At 44.7% G+C, this 22,350-nt stretch overlaps 1 protein-coding gene across 1 annotated transcript in view; it reads left to right on the top strand.

Moving 5' to 3' along the window:
• Positions 1-22,350, top strand: part of SACS (sacsin molecular chaperone) — a 158,468-nt gene that overhangs the window by 91,220 nt on the left and 44,898 nt on the right. Inside the window, exons 4-5 of the mRNA XM_082248457.1 lie at positions 9,519-9,604; positions 20,880-20,991. Of these exons, the coding sequence (XP_082104583.1) occupies positions 9,519-9,604; positions 20,880-20,991 (198 nt within the window). The remainder of the gene's footprint in view (positions 1-9,518; positions 9,605-20,879; positions 20,992-22,350) is intronic.

Genomic DNA, 22,350 nt, shown 5'->3' with positions numbered 1-22,350 from the left:
CAGTCAGCAGTGGAGAGACCCTATGCGCCACAGCCGGGTGGGTGACCCTCTGAGGACCAAGACGCAGAGAGACGCATTACGAGAAGAGGGCAAGCGTAACACCAAAGCCAGGGGGTTATGATCAGAAAGTCCACTGGGTAAATAGCTTGCATCCAGAACATCTGCCAAGAGCTCTGGGTTTGCAAAGACCAAATCAATCCGGGAGGCGGTCTTGTAAGAGGCAGAGAAGCAGGAATACGCCCTAATATTGGGGTGTTTCCACCTCCGTCAATTCCGCTGACCATGTCCAGATGGACAAATCCAAGCAGAAATATTTGGGAGGGACTGGTCTATCCAGATCAGGTGATAAAATGGCATTGAAATCTCCCATAACTAGCACCTTAGCCGGACAATATATGGCAATCTTATCTAAAATCAAATACAATAAAGCAGGAGAAAAGGGAGGGGGCACATATACCGATACCACTACTATCCCTGCGACCACAGGGTAAAAACCATAAACATATATTTACACTGGGGGTCAGTATGAATTTCTTCAACTACACACGGAAAGGCTTTATGAACCAGGATCGACACCCCCCTAGCAAAGGTGGAATAAGTGGCATGAAACGCTTGTTGCAGCCACGGTTTTTTGAGAGACAGAAGTTTGCTGCCCATGAGATGCGTCCTAAAGAGGAATAAGTTGAGGGGAATGAGATTTCAAATATTGGAATAGCAAAGCCCATTTAAATTTTGAGTTAAGCCCCCGTACATTCCAAGAGACAATCTTAAAAGAATTGTCAGCTCTATTGGCCATAATCGGTTGAAAGAAAAAGAAATAACAGTGGGAACCTAAAAAGATCAGAAAGGCATTTCAGAAGCAGCATCTCCCGTACAGACCAACACCAAAAAGAAAAAACATATTGCCCAACAAAAAACAAATACCCATTATGCACTGAGGTGCACACCCTGCCCATAACTGATTCCAAACCAAAAACAAGGAAGGATCCAGGAAGAGGCCTAATACCCTTAACATGACTGGTGATAGCAATCAATATATGTCCAGTTGGGCTTAGAGACCTCTAGTACAGCGTTTTTCAACCTGTGTGCCGCGGCACACTGGTGTGCCGGGAAGAGTGCCCAGGTGTGCCGTGGCAAAATTACCCCATCTGATCTACAAACTGTGTTGGCCACTCAGTTAAGCCTTGTTGTTACAGCGGTTCTGGTCCGCTGTCTAAAGCTCACTTCCCGCTGCCACAGGCATTTGGGAAGCTGTGCGGGCCGTCCGATCGCATCTTGCCAACCGATGAGGTCATTGGTTGCTAGGGGCGGGTCAAGCGTACCCACAGCTTTCTGGGATGTGCGAGACGCAGGTCCCAGGCGCGCTTTTCCCCGAGGGGAGGTGAAGCAGAGCATGAGGAGAGGAGGAAGAACAGGGAGGAGGCTTTTCAGTGGCTGCATATGAGCTCCTCTGAGCTCCATGAGGTACAGCAATTGTACCTGTAATTTACCTGCATGTTTTTGTTTTAGGTATAATTGCAGGCATGGTGATTGTTTTTTTTTTTTTTTAATGCAATATAAATATACATAAGATATGTTGGTTATTATTATTGGTAATAGTAACTATACTTCTTTAATTGTAACTGCACTTCTTTTTATTTTGTCTTCCGCTTGCACATTGCTCTGCTGCAGTTTGGCCGCAGTGCAAGTGTAGTGCAGGGTACCTGCGGTTTTCATGTGCATTACCTGCAGTTTCCTATAGACTTCTATTATGTCCCTCATTTTTGGTGTGCTTTCAGAAAATGTAGGACATAATAGAAGTAGATGAGAAACAGCAGGTAACGCACATGAAAAGTGCAGGCACCCTGCGCTACACCTGCACTGCAGCGAGTCATAGTTAAATATACGTTCCGGCTCTGAAATGGTTTTTCGGGGTTATGGCTGAAGATATCAGCCATAACCTCAGTATTGTTTTTTACAGCCCACGGCTGGCTTTCTAATGAAAGGGTTCCAAGCAGCACATGAGCCACTGGAATGCTTTCAGAAGGATGTACCCCCCCTCTGACCGGCTCACCCGAGAAGCAATCCAATAGTGCAGCCGGCTAGTCCCAGGGGGTGATGAAAGAGTATATCCTCTTTAATAGCCTCTATGGCCTTGGAGGGCCAGCGTGACGTCATGTTGTTCCGTCCAGTCCAGGCTGCATTTTTGGTTGGTGTGCCTTGAGATTCTTCCAGATTTTAAAGTGTGCCTTGGGTGAAAAAAGGTTGAAAAACACTGCTCTAGTATAGCACTGGCATCCCTGGCCGAGGGACCCAGTTGAGGGGGGGGGGGGGGGGAACCAACAGTGTGTGGCCTAGGCAAAACAAAAAGACAAATCCACACGCTGTCTGGATTGAAGAAAAAGCAGCTGGAGCTTTTGAATGTAATGTTGCAACTGAACCATTTAAAGTTAATGCTATGAGTCATGAAAATACCTTTCTTCAGGGTGTCTGACATTTGGTTCCTTTAGTGCGGGCTCCGTTGCCGCCCTGGGATCTTAATTTTGGTTCTTTCAGCTCTACAGAATCATCCCTTTGACAATATTTGGGAGCTTTTCCTGCTTTCGCTGTACCAGAAGGTGGCCTTTTTTGGTGGCTTTCACCTCTGCGTGCAGGGTGTTGGAACTGGTGGCAGTTTCCTGTCGTATACCTTATGGTGATTCACAAGGATAGATTGGTGCTTCGCCCCATCCGTCATTCCTTCCTAAGGTGGTCTTTGACTTTCATTTGACTGAGGACATTGTGTTGCCTTCCATGTATTCCAGGCCTAAACATCCACAGGAAATTGCCTTGCATGCCTTGGATGTGGTCTGGGGAATTAGGGTGTACCTGGCAGCTCAGGAGTCTTTTAGGAATTCAGAGACTCTATTGTGCTCACAGACGGACCTCACAAAGGGTTGTCCACTTCCTCTGCGACCATTTCCAGATGGAGCAGACAGATGGTGGTTCAGGCTTATTCTATCAGGGGTCAGTCTCCTCCTCCTGTCAAGGCGCACTCTATTAGGGCGCCTAGTGCCTCCTGGGCTTTCCGTCGTCATGCTTCAGTGACGCAGGTTTGCAAGGTGGCCACCTGGTTGTCGGTGAACACTTTTACAAAGTTTTTATAAAGTGGATGTGTTGGCATCTGCAGATGTTTCTTTTGGCCGCAAGGTTTTGCAGGCTGCTTTTTAGAGGACCTGGTCCTCTTTGAGGGTGTATTGTTTTTCAGGTGAGCTCAAGTTGTTTATGGTAGAGCTCTATGTTACCTGATTGGATATGGTTAGCCTTGGGAATTTTTTTCTGATGTTTTTCCCACTTCTCATGGTTAACACTGCTTTGGGACGTCTTAATGGTTAAGAAGAATCAGGAGCTGTGTCCGTCAACGAACGAAAGAGAAAATGGGATTTTGTTTACCGTAAAATCCATTTCTCTGATGTTCATTGACAGACACAGCACCCACCCCTCTGTGGAGTTGGCTTTCTTCTGACACTGCTTGTAACAAAGCTGAGTGCCTATAGCTGAGAGTGGGTGTATACCCCCTGGACCTGCCCATAGGCGTAGTCAAGCCTTTACCTGCCTAGTGTCCTACTCCTGTAGGGACAGTATAACCCAATGGCTAAGAAGAATCAGGAGCTGTGGCCGTCAATGAACATCAGAGAAATAGATTTTACGGTAAGTCAAAACTCAAATTTTCCACTTTTTTTTATGTTACAGCCTTATTCCAAAATGGATTAAATTAATTATTTTCCTCAAAATTCTACAAACAATACCCCATCATGACAGTGTAAAAGAAGTTTGTTTTTAAATCTTTGAAAATGTATTAAAAAAACGAAAAAAAATCACATGTACATAGGTATCCACAGCCTTTGCTCGGTACTTTGTTGAAGCATCTTTAGCACCAATTACAGCCTCAAGTCTTTTTGAGTATGATGCTACAAGCTTGGCACATTTAGTTTTGGGCAGCTTTTCTCATTCCTCATTGCAGGACCTCTCAAGCCCCATCAGGTTGGATGGGGAACGTCGGTGCAAAGCCATTTTCAGATCTTTCCAGAGATGTTCAGTCAGGGTCAAGTTTGAGCTCTGACTGGGCCACTCAAGGACATTCACAGATCTGCCCCGTAGCCACTCCTTTTTTATCTTGGCTGTGTGCTTAGGGTTGTTGTCCTGTTGTAAGATGAACCTTCGCCCCAGAGCATTCTGAAGCAGGTTTTTATCATGGATGTGTCTGTACATTGTTTCATTCATATTTTCCTTGATCCTGACTAGTCTTCCAGTTCCTGCTGCTGAAAAACATCACCAGAGCATGATGCTGTGACCACCGTGCTTCACTGTAGTGATGGTATTGGCCAGGGGATGAGTGGTGCCTTTTTCCTCCAGACACGATGCTTGCTATTTAGGCCAAAGAGTTAAATCGTTGTTTCATCAGACCAGAGAATTTTGTTTCTCATGGTCTAAATTCTTTAGGTGTCTTTTGGTAAACTTCAGGTGGGCTGTCATGTGCCTTTTATTGATGAGTGGCTTCCGTCTAGCCACTCTACCATACAGATCTAAATAGTGGAGTGCTGTAGAGATGGTTGTTCTTCTGGAAGGTTCTCCTCTCTCCAAAGAGAAATGCTTGAGCTCTGTCAGAGTGACCATTGGGTTCTTGAGCACCTCCCTGACTAAAGGCCCTTCTCCCCTGATCACTATGTTTGAGTGTTGCCCAATCAAGGACCGTACACACGTGCCAAATATAGGGCGGCATCGGCTTGTAGACAGCCCCTGTCTACGGCAGCCAGTCTGACAGAAGCCGGCTTCTGTCGAAGGGGCATGACTGAAAAAGGTCTGCTGATTGGCACCTGATAAACTGAAAGCACTGACAGATGTGTTCTGGCGGGGGTGGTGTATGCTCCCTCTCCCCCCCCAGTCAGAATACAGTAATTCAGCGGGGACATCTCTGCACTAACATCAGATAAGGTTTTTTTTCGTTCATCCCACTGGGTTGAAGGTAAAAAAAACCCAAAAAAACAGATAGTATGCTGATAATATGCTAGGCTGTCATACTGTAAAAGTACCTAGCATTTGCACTTAGGTAATAATGTCCTTGTACTCAGGAGACTTTGATGATTATATTTTTCTGGGTTTTGTTTTTTTTTTTTGTGTTTTTGGTGCCGGGGGTGGAGTTTAAGTAAATTTGTAAAAGCAACAACTTTTCCTCCATTTTTTTTTTCTAAGAAAAAACTTACTTAAAAAATATTTATGGTGCCCACCTGGTTCCTGGTATGGTGAGTAGCTGTCCACCCTCTCCCCATGGAAGGTTTTGGAGTGGATGTGGGCCCCTCCTTGGGACGGTCGGACCCCCGGGTTACCCTCCTTACCGGCACTCCTCTTCATCTGTCCCCCCCTCTCCACTTATGCCGGTGTTCCGTGAAAAAACCATACCCATGAAAATTCCCAACCCACGTCACTTCCGGTGCACCTACGTCATTGAACAGCTGAGCAGCTTACTAGTGCGCATGCTCAGAGCTCCAGAGGGTTACACCGCATCAGCTGTTGCCGCTGCCTCTCCGCTCATACCCCTGTCACTTCCCTGATCTCGCATACTAAATGTTAAAGCGGCGGCGGGTCTATGAAAATATAAATCACGGAGCCAAGATCTCCGTGATTTATATTTTCATACACCCGCCGCTTTTACATTTAGTAGCCTAGATCGGGGAAGAGACAGGGGTATGAGCGGAGATGATTTTATGTTGCACCAGAGATGTTTTAATCTAACAGTTGATCTGGTGTAACGGTACATAACACTACCCTGTGAGAATTCCCTACCTTCCGGGGCTGTGGACATGCGCACTGCTATGCTGCTCAGCTGTTAAATGATGTATGTAAACAGGAAGTGACGAGGGTATGGAATTCTAACGAGGTAGGGTTTTCTAACGTTACACCGGGGCTGTGTGGGTGGTCTGGTCCGTGGGGCCGCCCTCTTTGCTGTAGCCTGTGTGTTTTCTATGTGTGGCGGCCATGTTTGTGTAGTCCAGCGGCCATTTTGCTGTGGTTTGCAATTGAAAATAGCGGCGGCCATGACAGTGGAGCCCTGTGGGCAGCGATTTCGGTGGTGAGAGCTCCTCCTCATCCCCTGGTGCTGACTCCTGGATCTTTTCACTTCCTGATCGCCGCATGTGGAGTGAAGATTATCCTGGTGGCTGCAGGTGCCTGTTTCTGCTGGGTGGTGAGTCTGGTGGGGTTGTATACCTCTCTGCTGAGGATCGCTTAGTGCTTTGTGCCTGGCGACTATGTAGTGCTGCCAGTGCGGTGAGGGTTGTCCCTTTGCAGTGTGTTACACCCCCTGGTGACTCATGGAGTCTTTGGAGCACATCTCCCCACTTGATCCCCTCTCGGAAGCCACAGACATGCTGGTGACCCCGTGGAGTCAGTATCGTCCGATTTACGCCTTCCCTCCTTTCAAGCCTCTGCCAAGACTTCTACGTTGGATTGAGGCAGAAGGGATTCCGGTCATCTTAGTGGCTCCGGACTGGCCTCGCCAGGCTTGGTACTCTGATCTGGTGCGGCTGGTCATCGATGTTCCTTGGAAACTTCCTCTCAGGGAGGATCTGCTGTCTCAAGGGCCAATCCTTCATCCTGATTTACGGTCGCTGGCTTTGACGGCTTGGCTGTTGAATGCCAGGTGCTGATGGATAGGGGTAAAAATGCTGTTAATAGCTAGGAAATCTACTTCTAGGAATGTCTACTATCATACTTAGAAGGTGTACATTGTGTGGTTTGAGTCTCTTGAGGTTCATCCTCACTCCTTCTTGATGGCTTGGATCTTGACCTTCCTTCAACAAGGGTTGAACACAAATTGGCCTTGAGTACCCTCAAGGGCCAAGTGTCGGCTTTGGCGGTCTTCTTCAAACGACGCTTGACTACACACTCCCTGGTACATACCTTTCTTTAGGGTGTCTGACAATTGGTTCCTCCAGTGCGGTCTCCGTTGCTGCCTTGGGACCTCAATTTGGTGCTTTTGATCCTCCAGAAGCCTCCCTTTGAGAATCTTCGGGAGATTCCCTTGCTTAGTCTCAGCAGGTGTCTTTTTTGGTGGCGTTATCCTGTCATTCACTTTACTTGGTGGATCACAGATGGTTCTTCGCCCCTGTCTGTCTTTCCTCCCAAAGGTTGTCTCTGATTTCCATTTGAATGGAAGGACATTGTGTTGCCTTCCCTGTGTCCCAGGCATCCTAAGGAAATTGCTTTGCATGCCTTGGATGTGGTTCGAGCAATTAGGCTAAATGTACACAGGACGTTTTAAAAAGTCCTTTGAACGCTGGAATTTAAAGGACGTTTAAAAAGGCAGTTGTGTCGCGTTTGCATGCCGCGTTTAGCGGCATTTAGCGGGCGTTTGCGCTCAGATCCGTTTATAGATGTCAAAAAATCATTCCCCTTTAAAGAGTAAAAACGCAAGCGCTAAGCGCGGGTGACCGCGTTCGGTCGCGTTTTGCATTTGAAACGCCAGTAAACACACGTTCTGAACATCCTGAACGCAAATAATTGCTTTCCAAAAAACGACACTGAACTCAACTGCCTCTAAATGACTGTAAACGACTCAGTGTACATGGACAGATAACATAACATAGAGGAGGGTTCAGGGGCTTCTGAAAAAAACGCCCAACTGCTCCTAAATGTCCGTTTACAAGTAGCAGTGTACATTAGGCCTTAGGGTGTACCTGGCAGCTACGGAGACTTTTAGGAAGTCAGATTCATTATTTGTGCTTATGGATGGCCCTCGGAAAGGGTTGTTTTCAGGCCTATTCCATCAGGGGTCAAGTTCCTCCTTTCCCTGTCAAGGCACACTCTACTCAGGCACTCAGGCGTCAGTGTCACAGGTTTGCAAGACGGCCACCTGGTCATTTGTGCACACTGTCACAAAGTTCTATAAAGTGGATGTGTTGGCATCGTCGGATGCTTCTTTTGGCTGCAAGGTGTTGCAAGCTGCTGTTTAGAGGACCTGATCCTCTTTGAGGGTGTATTGTTCTTTTCAGGTGGGCTCCAGTTGTTTTGGTTGAGCTTCTGTTGCCTGGTTGGCTACTGTTCAGCCTTGGGAATTTTTGCTGTTCCCACCCCTCATGTTTAACACTGCTATGGGATGTCCCAATGGTTATGAAGATCAAGAGCTGTGTCTGTCAATGAACGAAAGAGAAAATGGGATTTTTGACTTACTGTAAAATCAATTTTTCTGATGTTCACTGATGAACACAGCACCCACTCCTCTGCGGAGTTGTAATTCTTCTGACACTGCTTGTAGCAAAACTGAGTACCTATAGCAGAGAGAGTGAGTAAATCCCCTGGGACTGCCCATATGCGTAGCCAGATTCTTTTTCTGCCTAGTGTCCTACGCCTGTAGGGGTAGTATAACCCAATGGCTATGAAGATCAGGAGCTGTGTCCATCAATGAGCATCAGAGAAATGTCAAAAATCCTATTTTTTTGACAATAGGAAATTGAAAACATATCAAATGTTTAAACTGAGAAATTATACCATTTTAATAAAAAAAGGTCATTTTGAAATGAATGGCAGCAACACATCTCAAAAAGGTTGGGACAGGGCCATGCTTACCATGGTGTACATCCCCTCTTCTTATAACACTCTGTAAACATCTGGGAACTGAGGAGACCAGTTGTTGAAGTTATGGGAGAAGAATGTTGTCCTATTTTTGCCTGATATAGGATTTTAACTGCTCAACAGTCCTGGGCTTCTTTGTCATATTTTTCGTTTCAGGGTGTGCCAATCATTTTCAATTGCTGAAAGGTCTGGACTGCAGGCATGTCAATTAAGCACTCAAATTCTTTTATTATGAAACGATGCTGTTGTTTGCAACACAGCAAGTACAGAAAATGCCTGATGATCTTGTCCCTTCTTGTGAAAGCATACAGCTATTTTATCTTATCTGTGTAAACTACTAATACCATCATCCCTCAAGTAATACAGATGAACTGAGGCAGATATGTGTGAAGCCCAGCCTGGGTGGCAATCATGGCTCCCCCATATATGCCAAGAACATGTGTGTACGTCCCTTAGAGAAAGGAAGTGTATTATTCACACAGTTACCCAGGGTAAGTTTAGGCAAAAAGTCTAAAAAAAAAGAAAGAAAAGTACTGGTAATCTGCAATTTCTAAAGTTTTTTTGGTTTTGGGTTTAGATACACTTTACACTTTAATTCCAGCTAGCCCTGATTTGTAGGACTTCAAGCTATTTTGAAGCTAGAAAAAACCCCTTTAGTACTGTTCAGTTTGCTATCCTAAGTTATATTTTAGACCAAAATGTAAATGTAAAATTATATATCTGAAAATATAATCTAAAGAAGAAAAAAAAAGGGAGATGAAAAATGATACATTTGTCTATTATTGTGTATTTATTAAAAATGCCCCCTTCTCTCACACTTGTACCTCATGATGAATATAAAAATGTGATGTTATGTAAGAGCTTTTACTTTGTCTCTTTCTGCTCTCTGTATACTTTTTTAGTAATATTTTTTTTTTTTTTTGTGGCAGGTAAATTTGGACAAACAACTCCACCACTTGTTGACTTCCTCAAGGACATTTTAAGGAGATACCCAGAAGGAGGACAAATTCTAAAGGTGACAATCCTCTTTCTGTGCTGTATGACTTGACAGCAAGCAACTGGGATACTAATAGCATTCAAATTGTTTAATATGGTGCTTGAGTGATCAAGATACAGGTGAAGTAGGCTTTGCATGAAAAAAAAAAAAAATAACAAATTCTAAAACACAAATCTATTTTTTACCCTTAAAGTGGGACTAACGTTCAACTGTACCACACTGTGAGTATGCAGGCTTTTTATTGCAAAAGAGACATGCAATAAACCTACCTGCCTGATCACAGCAATCCCTGCATGCGCAGCTCAGCTTACATTGGCTGGCCTGATCCTGTGTGATGGGATGAATAGGTCCTGCACATGCGCAGGAGGGACATTATCTTGCGCCGGCCAAAAAAAGAGGCCCGAAAACCGACCCACAGGAGAAGATGCTGGCTCTGGAGGGACGGTTGGAAAGGTGAGTATCTCTGCCTTTAGTTCCAGTTTAACTGTGTGAAGCAAGTGAAATATGTATTTTTTCTGGTTTGAAATTTCCAGCTCCACCCAGCTGACACACTGTGACATTACCAATCAAATAATCCTGCAATTTTCCTGGTTATGTGACATGTGATGACGACTATCCCATACACTTCCACTGTGGCTTTACTCTGAGGCCTGTTGCAAAACAATCTCTTTATGTAACTTGTGGCTGCTCAGGGTGGCAGCTCCTTGGTGTATACCAGATGTCAGTAAATGGCGGACTGTGGTCCAAATCTGGACCTAGTGATAGTCACATCTGTGCTGCCGTGTTCATGCCATTTAGGAACCGGGTCTGTCGTTCTATCCTGGCTGGATTGTAGAACCTTCTCCTGCTTCCTTCCCCACAGCCACTGCACCATCATCCTCGCAGCAGGGCAGAGTACGGGAGAGGCGGCAGGTCTGGACTGAATACAGGAGCTGCAAGCAGGTGACACTGGGTGGTCCTAGCAACCATTTACCAGCTTGTTAGCAAGAAAAGCAGGGTACCTCCCTTCCAGACCTGCCTTGTGTAAGGTAGGAATGAAAACTCTGCTGTAAAAAGGAAGGGGCGGAAGGAGGGGGGAGAATACTGCTGAAAATGAAGGGGAGGATGAGGAGACTGCTATGAATGGATGGGAGGGGTGGGGACACTGTTATATGAAGGAAAGGGGTGAGGACACTGCTATAAGGGGGGGGGGGGGGTGACGACGCTTTTTAAAAGGGGGAGGGGGTGAGGAAAATTCTACAAGGGTGGGTGGTAGGGACACTGCTAAAAAGGGTTGGGGGGGGGGGTAGGGATGCTGCAATGGTGGGGGGGGGGCTGAGAACACTGCTATGAAGGGGAGGCCAAAGGGGTGGGGGACACTGACATGATAGGAGAATTGTGACTGTGACATGGAGGGAAACTGTGATGCAAAGGGCGGTCTGTGACATAAAAGGAGGGGAGGGGACTGTGATGTGGTGTGAACTTGACGTAAAGAGGGAAAAACTGTGATGTGAAGGGGGACTTTGATGGGAAGGTGGGACTATGATATGTTTGGGGGGGACTGAGAACATTGATTTAAGAAGATGACTGTGATATAAATGTGGTGGTCTGTGATGTAATGATCTTGGTCATCAGACAAACATGCTATTCTGACCTGCAAGAATAACATTCTACTGATCAGACCTCCATTAAATGTATTACCCTTTGTTTATACTGTACTATATATAAGTGAAGTGGCCAGACTAGCTCTACCTTCTGCTGCAGGAGACTTGCATCACAAGAGGCTGTCTTTAGCATGGGCAAAACCAGCCCCCCTGGCCATTCCATATGGCCCTCTCACCTAGGACTTTTTTTTAGCTGGAAAGGGGTTGAACTCTGTTCCGCCACCTCCAGCTCTGGTACTCCACTCACCACTGTCACTTGTAAACACAGAAGCTTTCTGTGTTTACAAGGACAGCTTTCCTCTAGGCGGCTCACGGGTCTCACAGATCCCTGCTTGCCCTGCATGCACTCACAGCAGGGGGCAGATGCTGACCAATGATCTCCCCCTGCAAAAGAGAAAGGAGGAGCTGTTTACACTGCCTGCAGGTACTAGTGCCTGGCAGTGTAGGTGAGATTCGAGGAAGCTTTTGGGGTGGGGGGGGGGGAAGATGAGGGCTGTGGACAGAGATGTGTACGGAGGTGGGGGATGGGGAAGAGTAGTGCAAAGGTTAGAGCCGAGGAGGAGGAGTGGAAGTGAGGTGTGGACAACCTGTGAAAGAGAGCTGAACCCTGCACTCTGTGCATAGCACACTCCGAAACCCTGCACTCTGTATGTAGAACACTTCTCAGCCATGCACTCTGTACACAGCGCTCCCCTTAACTCTGAACACTATGCTGCATACTCCTGAACTCTGTACGTAGTGTACTCCTTGAAACCTGCACTCTGTACATAATACCCCCCTAAACCCTTCACTCTGTACGTTACGCACCCCCAAACCCTGCACTCTGTACATAACGCACTCCTGAATTCTGTACGCCATGTACTCCTTAACTCTGCACTCTGTACTTAACCCACTGCTGAACTCTGCTCTCTGTACATAACCTACTGCTGAACTCTGCTCTCTGTGTGTAACGCACTGCTGAACTCTGCTTTCTGTATGTAACGCACTGCTAAACGCTGTACGCCACATACTCCTGAACTCTGCACTCTGTACTCCACGTACTCCTGAACTCTGCACTCTGTACTCCACGTACTCCTGAACTCTGCACTCTGTACTCCACGTACTCCTGAACTCTGCACTCTGTACGCCACGTACTCCTGAACTCTGCACTCTGTACGCCAGGTACTCTTAAACTCTGCACACTGTATGCCACGTACACTTGAACTCTGAAATCTGTACACCACGTAATCTTGACCTCTGCACTCTGTATGCCACTTACTCTCGAACTCTGCACTCTGTACGCCACTTACTCTTGAACTCTGCACTCTTTACTCTGTACGCCACGTACTTTTGAACTCTGCACTCTGTATGCCATGTACTCCTGAACTCTGCATTCTGTACGCCATGTACTCCTGAACTCTGCACGCTCCTGAACTCTGCACCCTGTACAGAGTGCACTCCTGAACTTTTCTTTTTTTTTTTTTTTTTAAATTTTATTTATTTATAACAAAGAAACAAAAGAGGTTCATTTGAACAACATTCACAAAGTCTGATCCATTATAATCATTATGCCAACATATATAATTACATCCGTAATTGTTTTAAATTTATTATTGTCTATAAATAACCAGCATTTCTTTTTTGGGGATCAGTCTGTCCTAACTATCCTGATTTGCCCAAGCCTCAAAGACATTTTTAAATTTTTTAAAAAGGAGAAGAAAAAAAAAAAATTCTTAAAAGTAAAAAAAAAAAAAAAAATATATATATACCGAAAAGGGAAGGGAACAGGGACAGGGAGGGTATATTAGGAAGGGGGAATTCCCCATAGCTAGTTCCACATCTATATTAAGTTCCTCATTGCTTTATCTTATCATGGTGCATAATATAAGTGTCTAAATGCCTATTTTCCATATCTAAAACCTCTAGAGTATTCTCTTATTGGGATACCTGGGGTACTTCTGAATAAGAGAAGTGGCGTGGGAGAGGAGGGAGAGGGGGAAAAAAAAAAAAGAGGTGAGGGATGTGTAGGGAAAGTAGGGGGGTTAGTGAGAAAACCTCCAACTGTACAAGATGCAAAATGTTTTCCCACTGGACTTGTGCATAAATCCTAGATCCTATATACTGTGTCTTTGTGTCTGTGTTCCTCTCGTGCCTTTCTTTCAAACCATCTCATCTTTCCATCTTGTGTCATTCCACCTCGTGTTCACTTTCAATCTAATCACCTCTTAGTATATGTGTCTGTGCCAGTAGATCTAGCCAAAAAAAAAAAAAAAGGTGTTGGAGGAAAAAAAAAAGTGGGAAGCGTGCAAAAAGTCGTTATTGTTTATCTAGTTTCTACCTCCCACCTTCGTGTCTCTTTTTCCTTCTTATTTATCCTTTATACTTACTAAGTCCACTCTGTGTGTCTCTGTGTTTCTCAATAAATTAAAATATCACCCTCTGGTGAGGACAATCCTGGGATAAAAAAAAAAAAAAGAACCATCTCCCTTTTCTTCCCATTTTCTTCCCCTTCTCTTATCAATTGTTGTTTATATAATCGTCCCTTTCTCCCTTTGTGTCCCTCTGAGAGGTACTCTATATTAATCTCTACTGTTCCATAGACAGTGCCTCCCCTTCATCTGACGCTATGAACTGATTCCATATTGCCCACTTTTTAGTGTATTGTTCATGTCTGCCTTGTCCTGTTAGGATCATATCTTCAAATTTATTTATTTCTTCTATCTTATTCTTCCACATATTAATAGTTGGGGGGTTGGGGTCTCGCCAGCGTAAAGGAATGCATGCTTTTGCCGAGTCCAAAAGATGGTATATAATGGATTCTTTTATTTTTTCTACCTGATATTCCTGGTGCATGAAAAAGAAGAAATACCGGGTCGTCAGGTATAGTGTGTTCAATAACTTTCTGGGATATCTCCCTTATTTGCCTCCAAAATCCCTTCAGCTTAGGGCATTGCCAAAAGATGTGTAGGAGGGTCCCTCTTTCTTCCTGACATCGCCAACATTTATCAGATGTTTGTGGTGAAAATGTATGTAAGCGTGTCGGTGTGTAGTACCATCTGGATAGTAGTTTATAGTTTGTCTCCTGAATTCGTGTGCATCTCGAAGATTTAAAAGTGAATTTTATTATATGTTGTACTTGTTTGGGTGTGAATCTACTTTCCAGTTCTTTCTCCCATCCATTTATATACTGCGGCCTGTATTCTGAAGGTGGTGCTGTTATCAGGGAGTAAGTTTTTGAAAGTGTATGAGATATCGCGCCCTTTTGTACGCACGGGCTTTCAAAACTAGTGAGTGGCCTATCGAATTCCCCAGGGGTAGGTAAAGATTGTAAAAAGTGATTCAATTGCATAGCTCTCCAATAGTCCAACCTAAAACCTCCTCCTGAGTCCATCAAAGTGCTTAAGGTTACCCAAGCCCCCGACCTTAAAAAATGGGAGGCTTGAAATTTCCCTTGCTCTCTCAATCTGTAAAAATGATTATCCAGATAGCCTGGGGTAAATAGTGGATTCCCCAATACGGGATAGAGTGGTGAATATTTTGTGGAAATAGCTGGGTTACGAAATAGCTTTGCACATATCCTGATCGTTGTTCCTACTGTCGGGTGTCGCATTATTCCCTTAGTCAGGGTACCTAGGCACCATGGTGTCCTGTTCAGGGGTATTTCGCATTGCGCCTGTTCTATATTGGGCCAAATTTTGGTCTCCGTGTGACGGCACCAGTCTAGAAATCTACCCAAATGCACTGCCTGATAGTATTTTGATATATCCGGGACTGCCAATCCTCCATGGCTCTTGGATAAGAAGATTAGTGATTTCTGCAGCCTAGGTCTGCGTTGTATCAATATATATTTTGAGAATACTGTCTGTACCTGTCTAAAATAAGTAGGCGGGATCGAAATGGGCAAAGCTTGAAGCAGATACAGGAATTTCGGAAGTATGGCCATTTTTAGTATGTTACATCGCCCGAACCAGGAACTTAGTCCTGTTTGCCATTTATTTAATTGATCGCCCAATTCACTCAGCAGTGGTGGGAAGTTGAATGTATACATCTGGGAAGGTTCTGGAGGCAAGAAAGTTCCCAGGTACTTCAACGCCCCTCCCGTCCACTTTAGATTGAAAGTTGCGTGTAATTGTGATCTAAGAGAAGTGGGCATCCCAATTCCCATCGCTTCTGATTTGCCCAAGTTGATCTTCAAATTGGACAATACCCCGTATTGACGGAATTCCTGCAGTAGATTTGGTAAAGAAATCAAAGGGTTTGTAAGCGTGAAAAGCATATCGTCCGCATATGCAGAAACTTTTTGCTGGGTGCCTGCTGTCTTTATACCCCAGATATCTGGATTGTTCCGGATAGTACAAAGAAAGGGTTCTAAAGTAAGGGTAAATAATAAAGGAGACAGTGGACATCCCTGTCTTGTACCATTTGAGATCTTAAATTCTTCAGACAGTACTCCGTTTGCTTTGACCCGGGCTGTTGGATTTGAATACAGTTGAGATATCCAATCTATCATCCTATCTCCAATCCCCACATATTTTAACACTTCAAACATAAATTTCCAACTAACCCGGTCAAATGCTTTTTCAGCATCTGTCCCTATAAAGGTACATGCTTGGTTAGAGTTATAGGCCAGGTGTAGAAGATTAAGGGCTTTTGCTGTGTTATCTCGAGCTTCTCGGTTAGGTATGAAGCCCACCTGATCCAGGTGTATCAGAGGAGGGAGATGGGCCTGCAACCTAGCCGCAACTATTTTGGATAGTAATTTCAGATCCGCATTTAGTAATGATATGGGTCTGTAACTGGGGCATGCTGTAGGGTCTTTTCCCTCCTTTGGCAGCACCGTTATGTGTGCTCGGAGCATATCTCTGTGTAAAGGAGATTATGCAGTAGACTTATTAAATAGGTCTACCATCTGTTGGCCAAGGATTGGAAAAAAGGTCTTGTAATATTGTATTGGTAGTCCATCTGGCCCCGGTGCTTTCCCTATTTTAGTGTTCTTAATTGCTTTTTGTAGCTCCTCTAATGAAATGTTGGTGGCTAGTGTCTCCCTCACCTCCTCCGATACACCTGGCATACCAGATCTAATAAGGTAATTAGTTATCTCTTCTGATTCTTGTGGCTGTGGAGTCAGATTGTAAAGTGACTCGTTATACTTCCGGAAATCCCTAACTATGTCCTCTGGTCGTTCTGCTTTCTGGCCTGTTGGGGATACTAGTTTGGGGATGTATGTTCTCATTCTTGCGTCTCGCAGAGTTCGGGCTAGCATTTTCCCACATTTGTCCCCTGATTCGTATATTGCTTTTCTACTTCTCTGTAGTGCCGCTTTAGCTTTATATTGTAAAAGATCTGTTATCTGTTTACGGGTAGAGGTAAGTTCTTTCAACAACTCCTCATTAGGGGCGTGTTTATGTCGTGATTCCAGTTTATGTAAAGCCTGAAGTAGTTGGGTCATTTGTTGTGTGCGGCGTTTCTTGAGCCGTGCTCCATATTTAATAAATACTCCCCTGATCACTGCCTTATGGGCTTCCCATATCACCCCCGGGCTTAAATCCTCTCCCTCATTCGTTTGGAAATAAAAAGCTAATTCTTTCTCTACTTCAGTTGTAATTGTTGTATCCTGCAAAAGGCTTAGGTTCAAAGACCAAGTCTGCGATCTAGTTAGGGGGGTCTCTTGCAGGGTATATGTAAGTATCAGTGGTGCATGGTCCGACCAAGTTATCGGGCCAATGACCACTGATTGTATAGAATGCAATTGTTGGTGTGGTAACAGGAAATAATCTATCCGGGAGTATGATGCGTGTGGTGGAGAATAGAAAGTGAAATCTTTCTCTCCGGAATGTAGCAGCCGCCATGCATCGATCAGATGCGCCTTATGAAGTTGTTTTGAAATCCTTTTACGTATTCTAGGGGGAATTGAGGAGGAGCCTGATGATGTGTCCTCAGATGGAATTAAGGGCACATTCATATCTCCACCTAAAATGAGCTGACCTTCCTGAAACTCTTGGAGCTGTTCCATACAATTCTTCAGGAAATTGTCTTGTTGAATATTTGGGGCGTATATTGAGGCTAATGTTATCTTAACAGTCCCAATATTCCCTTTCACAAAAAGAAATCTGCCCTCTGTATCGGACATAACCTGAGAGCATGACCACGGTATTTTCCCTGAAATCATTATTGATACACCTCTAGTTTTGCTATTCGAGCTAGTGGAATGATATATCAGGGGATAAAATCTGTTTTTGAGTAGTGGTGTTTTTGTTTCCTTAAAGTGGGTTTCTTGTATATAGGCTATATCAATAGATGAGCTTTTCAAGTCGGAAAATAGTATACGCCTCTTCTCAGGGGTATTTAACCCCTTAGCATTTAGTGAGCATATTCTGATTGTGTCCATTTTGCACAGCTATGGGGAGAGAAGGGGGGTGGGGGGGTAGAACCAAGAAGAGAAAAAAAAAAAAATCCTCTTAAAGAAAAAAGAAAATTTAGAAAAAAATGGGCGTTTTAGGCGTCCAATCGTCTTAGACCAACTATTGGGCGCGTGCCCTAAGGGGGCAGAGGTTAGAAGCAACCAATGAGGTTTCTCCAGCCTCCCTCCCCCGGCCCCTTTTTTTTTTTTTCTTTTTTCCCCTTCAATCAGCAGGCCCTTTCCATATTGACTATATATGTCAAATTGTAGTATAGTCCTCACCTTCCGTGTCTATGGTACCACATTAAACCAGGCTATATATATGAGGGTAATAAAATAAAAAAAAATTTAAGAAAAGTATCCCTTTATTTATTCCATATTCATTCTCCATTCCTTCGCCCTCCTCAATACAGGGGCCTTTCCTATGGTCTCCAAAGCCAGGTATTTAGAATCCTTTTGTTGCATCATAATTTCTATTATATGTAAGTTTAAATATCCCTTTTATTATATTTTCCTCAATTCCCTTGCTGTCAGGGACCACCAGGAATATCCCTGTATCCCCTCGTCCTCCTCTAGGATTTCATATCTGGCTTAAAGTTTGTATGCCTAAAAAATGAAAAGGAGAATGAACCGGTATAGCCAGCAAGGATGGGTAGGAGTGAAGGGGGTGGGTGTCCCAGGCCCCCGGGACCGCTGAGGGACTAACTGCGAGGTGTATCTATACATTACAGGCCCACCTTCGAAAGTTGATGTCTATCTGTTCTATCTTTTTAGACCCATATTTCACTCTTTAATCTCTTATTCTGATATTTGGTCCGACTCTCTATTTATGCTGTATTTATATTCCCAATCTAGACCAAGTCCTGCATTCCCTATTAATTAATGTATCCTTATTCTACCTATATGCAGGGTATTTGTTTGCCCCTTTACTGGAGAGAGACCCCCCATAAGTATCCCCACATTCTCCCATCTCTCCAGGACATGTATAGCTCCTGTGGTCACCTCTGTATTCACAGACCTATTATAGAGATGGGTAGGAGAGAGGGAGCAACCCCTCTCTCCCCGATCCAAAATATTGTCTCTCGCCAGGGAAGGGGATCTTTATTTAAATCCTAAAAATTATCCCTTTTTATACACAATGTTCCGTCTTCTTTCATACATATAAGTTTACATTCTACATTATCCTTATTTTTAAATATATACAGATATCACGTTTACAATTCCTGGTATCCCTCTCTCTCCTTCCCTTCCCACCGCCCCCCCCCCCCCCTTCAATTATCTTGACGTCTTGAGTTCTGTTATATAGATAATATAAGAAATCAGCCCCTAAGAGCTAGTCCCATATCTGAAGGGGTGGACCCCTTTCCTTTCTCCTCTTCCTCCCTCCTCCCTCCCCCCTCCAGAAAAAAAAAACAAAAAAACAAAAAAAAAAAAAAAACACGGGAGGGAAAGATGAAAATCGCTCTTCCCTCTCGGCTCCCTCAGCTCTTCATAAAAAATAAGAAGAGTGGGGGAGAGGAAAAAAAAAAAAAAAAAAACGGGGGGAAATGAGAAAAAAGGAGGGAGTCCAAAAACGGGGGGGCAGTTCAAATACAGTTATCTCAAAGTTCCTTAGAGAAAAGGCACACAGAAGCGTAAGAAAAAAAAAAATTCCGGTTTTAGTGGTCATGATATAATGTTTTAGGGGTGTCATTATGTATATATTTTCACATGTAAATTTATGACTCACGCTACCCGTCCATCGGCACTGCTGTTGATTCCTTTTGCGGCCTCAAAGGTTCTGTCCCTGGGGTCTCCCTGTTGTGTCCTGCCTTCTGACCAAGGTAAGATGATTAACCAATTTGGAACCTGTATAGGATTGACTCCCAAAAAGGAAAAAAAAAGCAGGTAGCTCTCTAATGGTCTGCAGGGTAAATGATTTGGCTTCTTTCCTAAAAGTTACTGCCAATGGGTATCTCCATCTGTAGGTACATCCCGCCCGGCGTGCTGCCTCTAACGCCGGGCGGAGAAGAGCCCTCCGCTGCAATGTTGCTTTGGATAGATCCGGAAGAATTTTGATGGCATCCCCATCCATGTCCACCGTTCCTAGCTCCCATGCCTTTCGCAATATGTTTTCTTTTTGGGAATAGTAATGAACCCTGCAGATCACATCTCGCGGTCTGTCTGGATTCATTGGTTTGGGACCCAGGGCTCGGTGGATTCTGTCCAATTCTATTGGGTCTGAGGGGGTTAAACCGAGGGTTTTTTGGAAAGTGGATGTTACTTTCCCTCTCAGATCTTCCCCACCTATAGATTCTGGTATGCCCCGGAGCCGTAAGTTATTCCTACGGCTCCTATCTTCCAGATCTTCCAGCTGTAATTGGAGTGTTATTTCCGTACCTGTAGAGTCATCTCTTGCTTTCTCCAGGGTTGTTAATCGTGTCTCCAGACCCGAGACCGCCTGTTCCCCTCTTTGCATTCTCTCCGTCACTGCCTGCACCTCTGTCTTCACAGCCTGCAGGTCCCGGCGGTGAGTTTCCTCGATCCTATGCACCATAGACTCTATCTCGGAGCGTGTGGGTAAGGCTTTTAGTAGTGCCCAGACCTCCGGATCTGTCTGAGAGCTTGTCGCCAGTGGAAGGTCTGGAAGATCTGGGTTGGATGAAACGGCCATGGCTGTTACAGTCTCCGGTCGGCTCTGACTTCCTTCTTCTCCCTGCATTGGCTCCCCGCTGCCCGCTATACTGCCGCTAGCGTCCGCAGTGATTACGGGCTGTGGGGGTCGAAAGTATTGGATAATTTCCTCCACCTCCTTTTTCCTTCCAGGTGTACGAGAGGCAGAGCTTGCACCGGGCCTTCTGCCTGGGGTCATGCCGGGATTAGTAGGCTGTATCGGGCCGGGTGTGGGAAGCCTGGAGCTCGGTGTTTAGCGTGCACTCATGCAGCTGCGTCCAGACCACGCCCCCCCGTTTTTTTTCCCTTTGCCTGAACTTTTCACCCTGTATGTAACGCACACCCAAACACGGCACTCTATATACAGCATATTTCTGAACTCTGCATACATAATCTTAGAGATAGAACCAGCCCTTTGAGGGTAACCATAATGCTGATGGGGCCTGCGGTTAAATCCAGTTTGACACCCCAGACCATTAATTTTTTATAATTATAAGAACTTATATCTTAGAATTTACATAATGGTAGGCTGGATTAGAAAATTGTTTGTGTAATGCATGGAGTTGCTACAATAAATGCAATATACTTCAGAAAAACTAACATTGTGTTCTTACTGTAGGAGCTGATTCAAAATGCAGAGGATGCTGGTGCCAGTGAAGTGAAATTTCTCTATGATGAAACACATTATGGCACTGAATCTCTTTTCTCTAAAGAAATGGCCCAATATCAAGGTGGGTTTCGCAGAAAATCACTTGTGCAACCAAACATCCACATCTATGAACACAATGAGATTGATTTACTAAAACTGAAGAGTGCAAAATCTGGTACAGCTGTGCATGGTGGCCAATCAGATTCTAACTTTAGCTTGTTCAAATTAAGCATTGACAAAAAACCTGGAAGCGGATTGGTTTCTATGTAGAGCTGCACCAGAGTTTGCACTCAGACAGATTTAGTAAATCAACCCCATTGTGTTGAGAATTGTTTGAACTGTTGCTATATGAAGTTGCAAAAGGATTGAGATTTACACAATAGTGCTTTTCAGCAGACTACTACCTATTGGTATGTATTAGTGATCGACCGATTATCAGCCGATTTATCGAGGGCCGATATGCACTTTCCCCGATATATCGGAATTGACCACCAAGGTGACCGATATTGCCGATATTTCGGAAAGTGCTTGTACCAGAGTGATGCCTGCAGCTAGAGGCATCACCCCGTTACCGGCGTCCATAGCCGACGGTCGGCTGTCTTGTAATGACAACTGATGCGGCTGAGAAGCCGCTCGACTGTCATTACAAGGAGTGGGAGGGGACGTCCCCGCCACCTTCCGTGGCTCGCCCGGGTCTCCTGTTCCACCAGCCTGCGAGGCTGCCGAAGACCTGATCAAAGCCGCTATCGGCTCTGATTGGGTCTCCATGTAAAAACCCGGAAGTGATGTCATGACATCCCTTCCGGGAACTCGCGCCAGATTAAAAAAAATGACAGGATTCAAAACAGCCAAACTTGGCGTTTTTAATGCTTATAAGTGCAGAGGAGGGGTTTGGGGTCTTTTAGACGCCCAGATCCCTCCACAAGAGTACCTGTCAAGTGATAAAAAAATAAATAAAAATTTAATATACGAAAATATCGGCCGATACCAATATGCATTGGCCAAAATATCAGCATCGGGAAAGAAAAATCAATATCGGTTGATCACTAGTATGTATCAACTGGTGACTGGGATGCCTTTCTTAACATGCCAATGAGATTTCCCCTTAGGTGATGCACAGTTACTGATAGGTGACCGAATGATGCATACTTACATTTATGGGCACGGTGCCCTACCCCAGCATCGGTAAGTCACATATTTGCCTGTACCAACTCCAACAAGATGTTGTCTGTGTAGCCTGCTGGAACAAGTAGAGCTATGGGAGTAACTGATTGGTGAATGCCCTAAAAAAATGAATGGATGACATATGATGTCTTTTCACCTCTGTCTCACAGAAGACTATTTCCTTCCACTGGAAAGCCATTGTCCATCTCTGAGGCTGCATGCACATTGCCAAGCCCAGTAAAGCTGAAGTGGCTTCACTACATCGCAACTAATGTGT

This window comes from Pelophylax lessonae (assembly GCF_965119305.1).
Source record: "Pelophylax lessonae genome assembly, chromosome: 2".
NCBI classification, from domain to species: Eukaryota; Metazoa; Chordata; class Amphibia; order Anura; family Ranidae; genus Pelophylax; species Pelophylax lessonae.
This window is presented reverse-complemented; position numbering and strand designations above follow the sequence as displayed.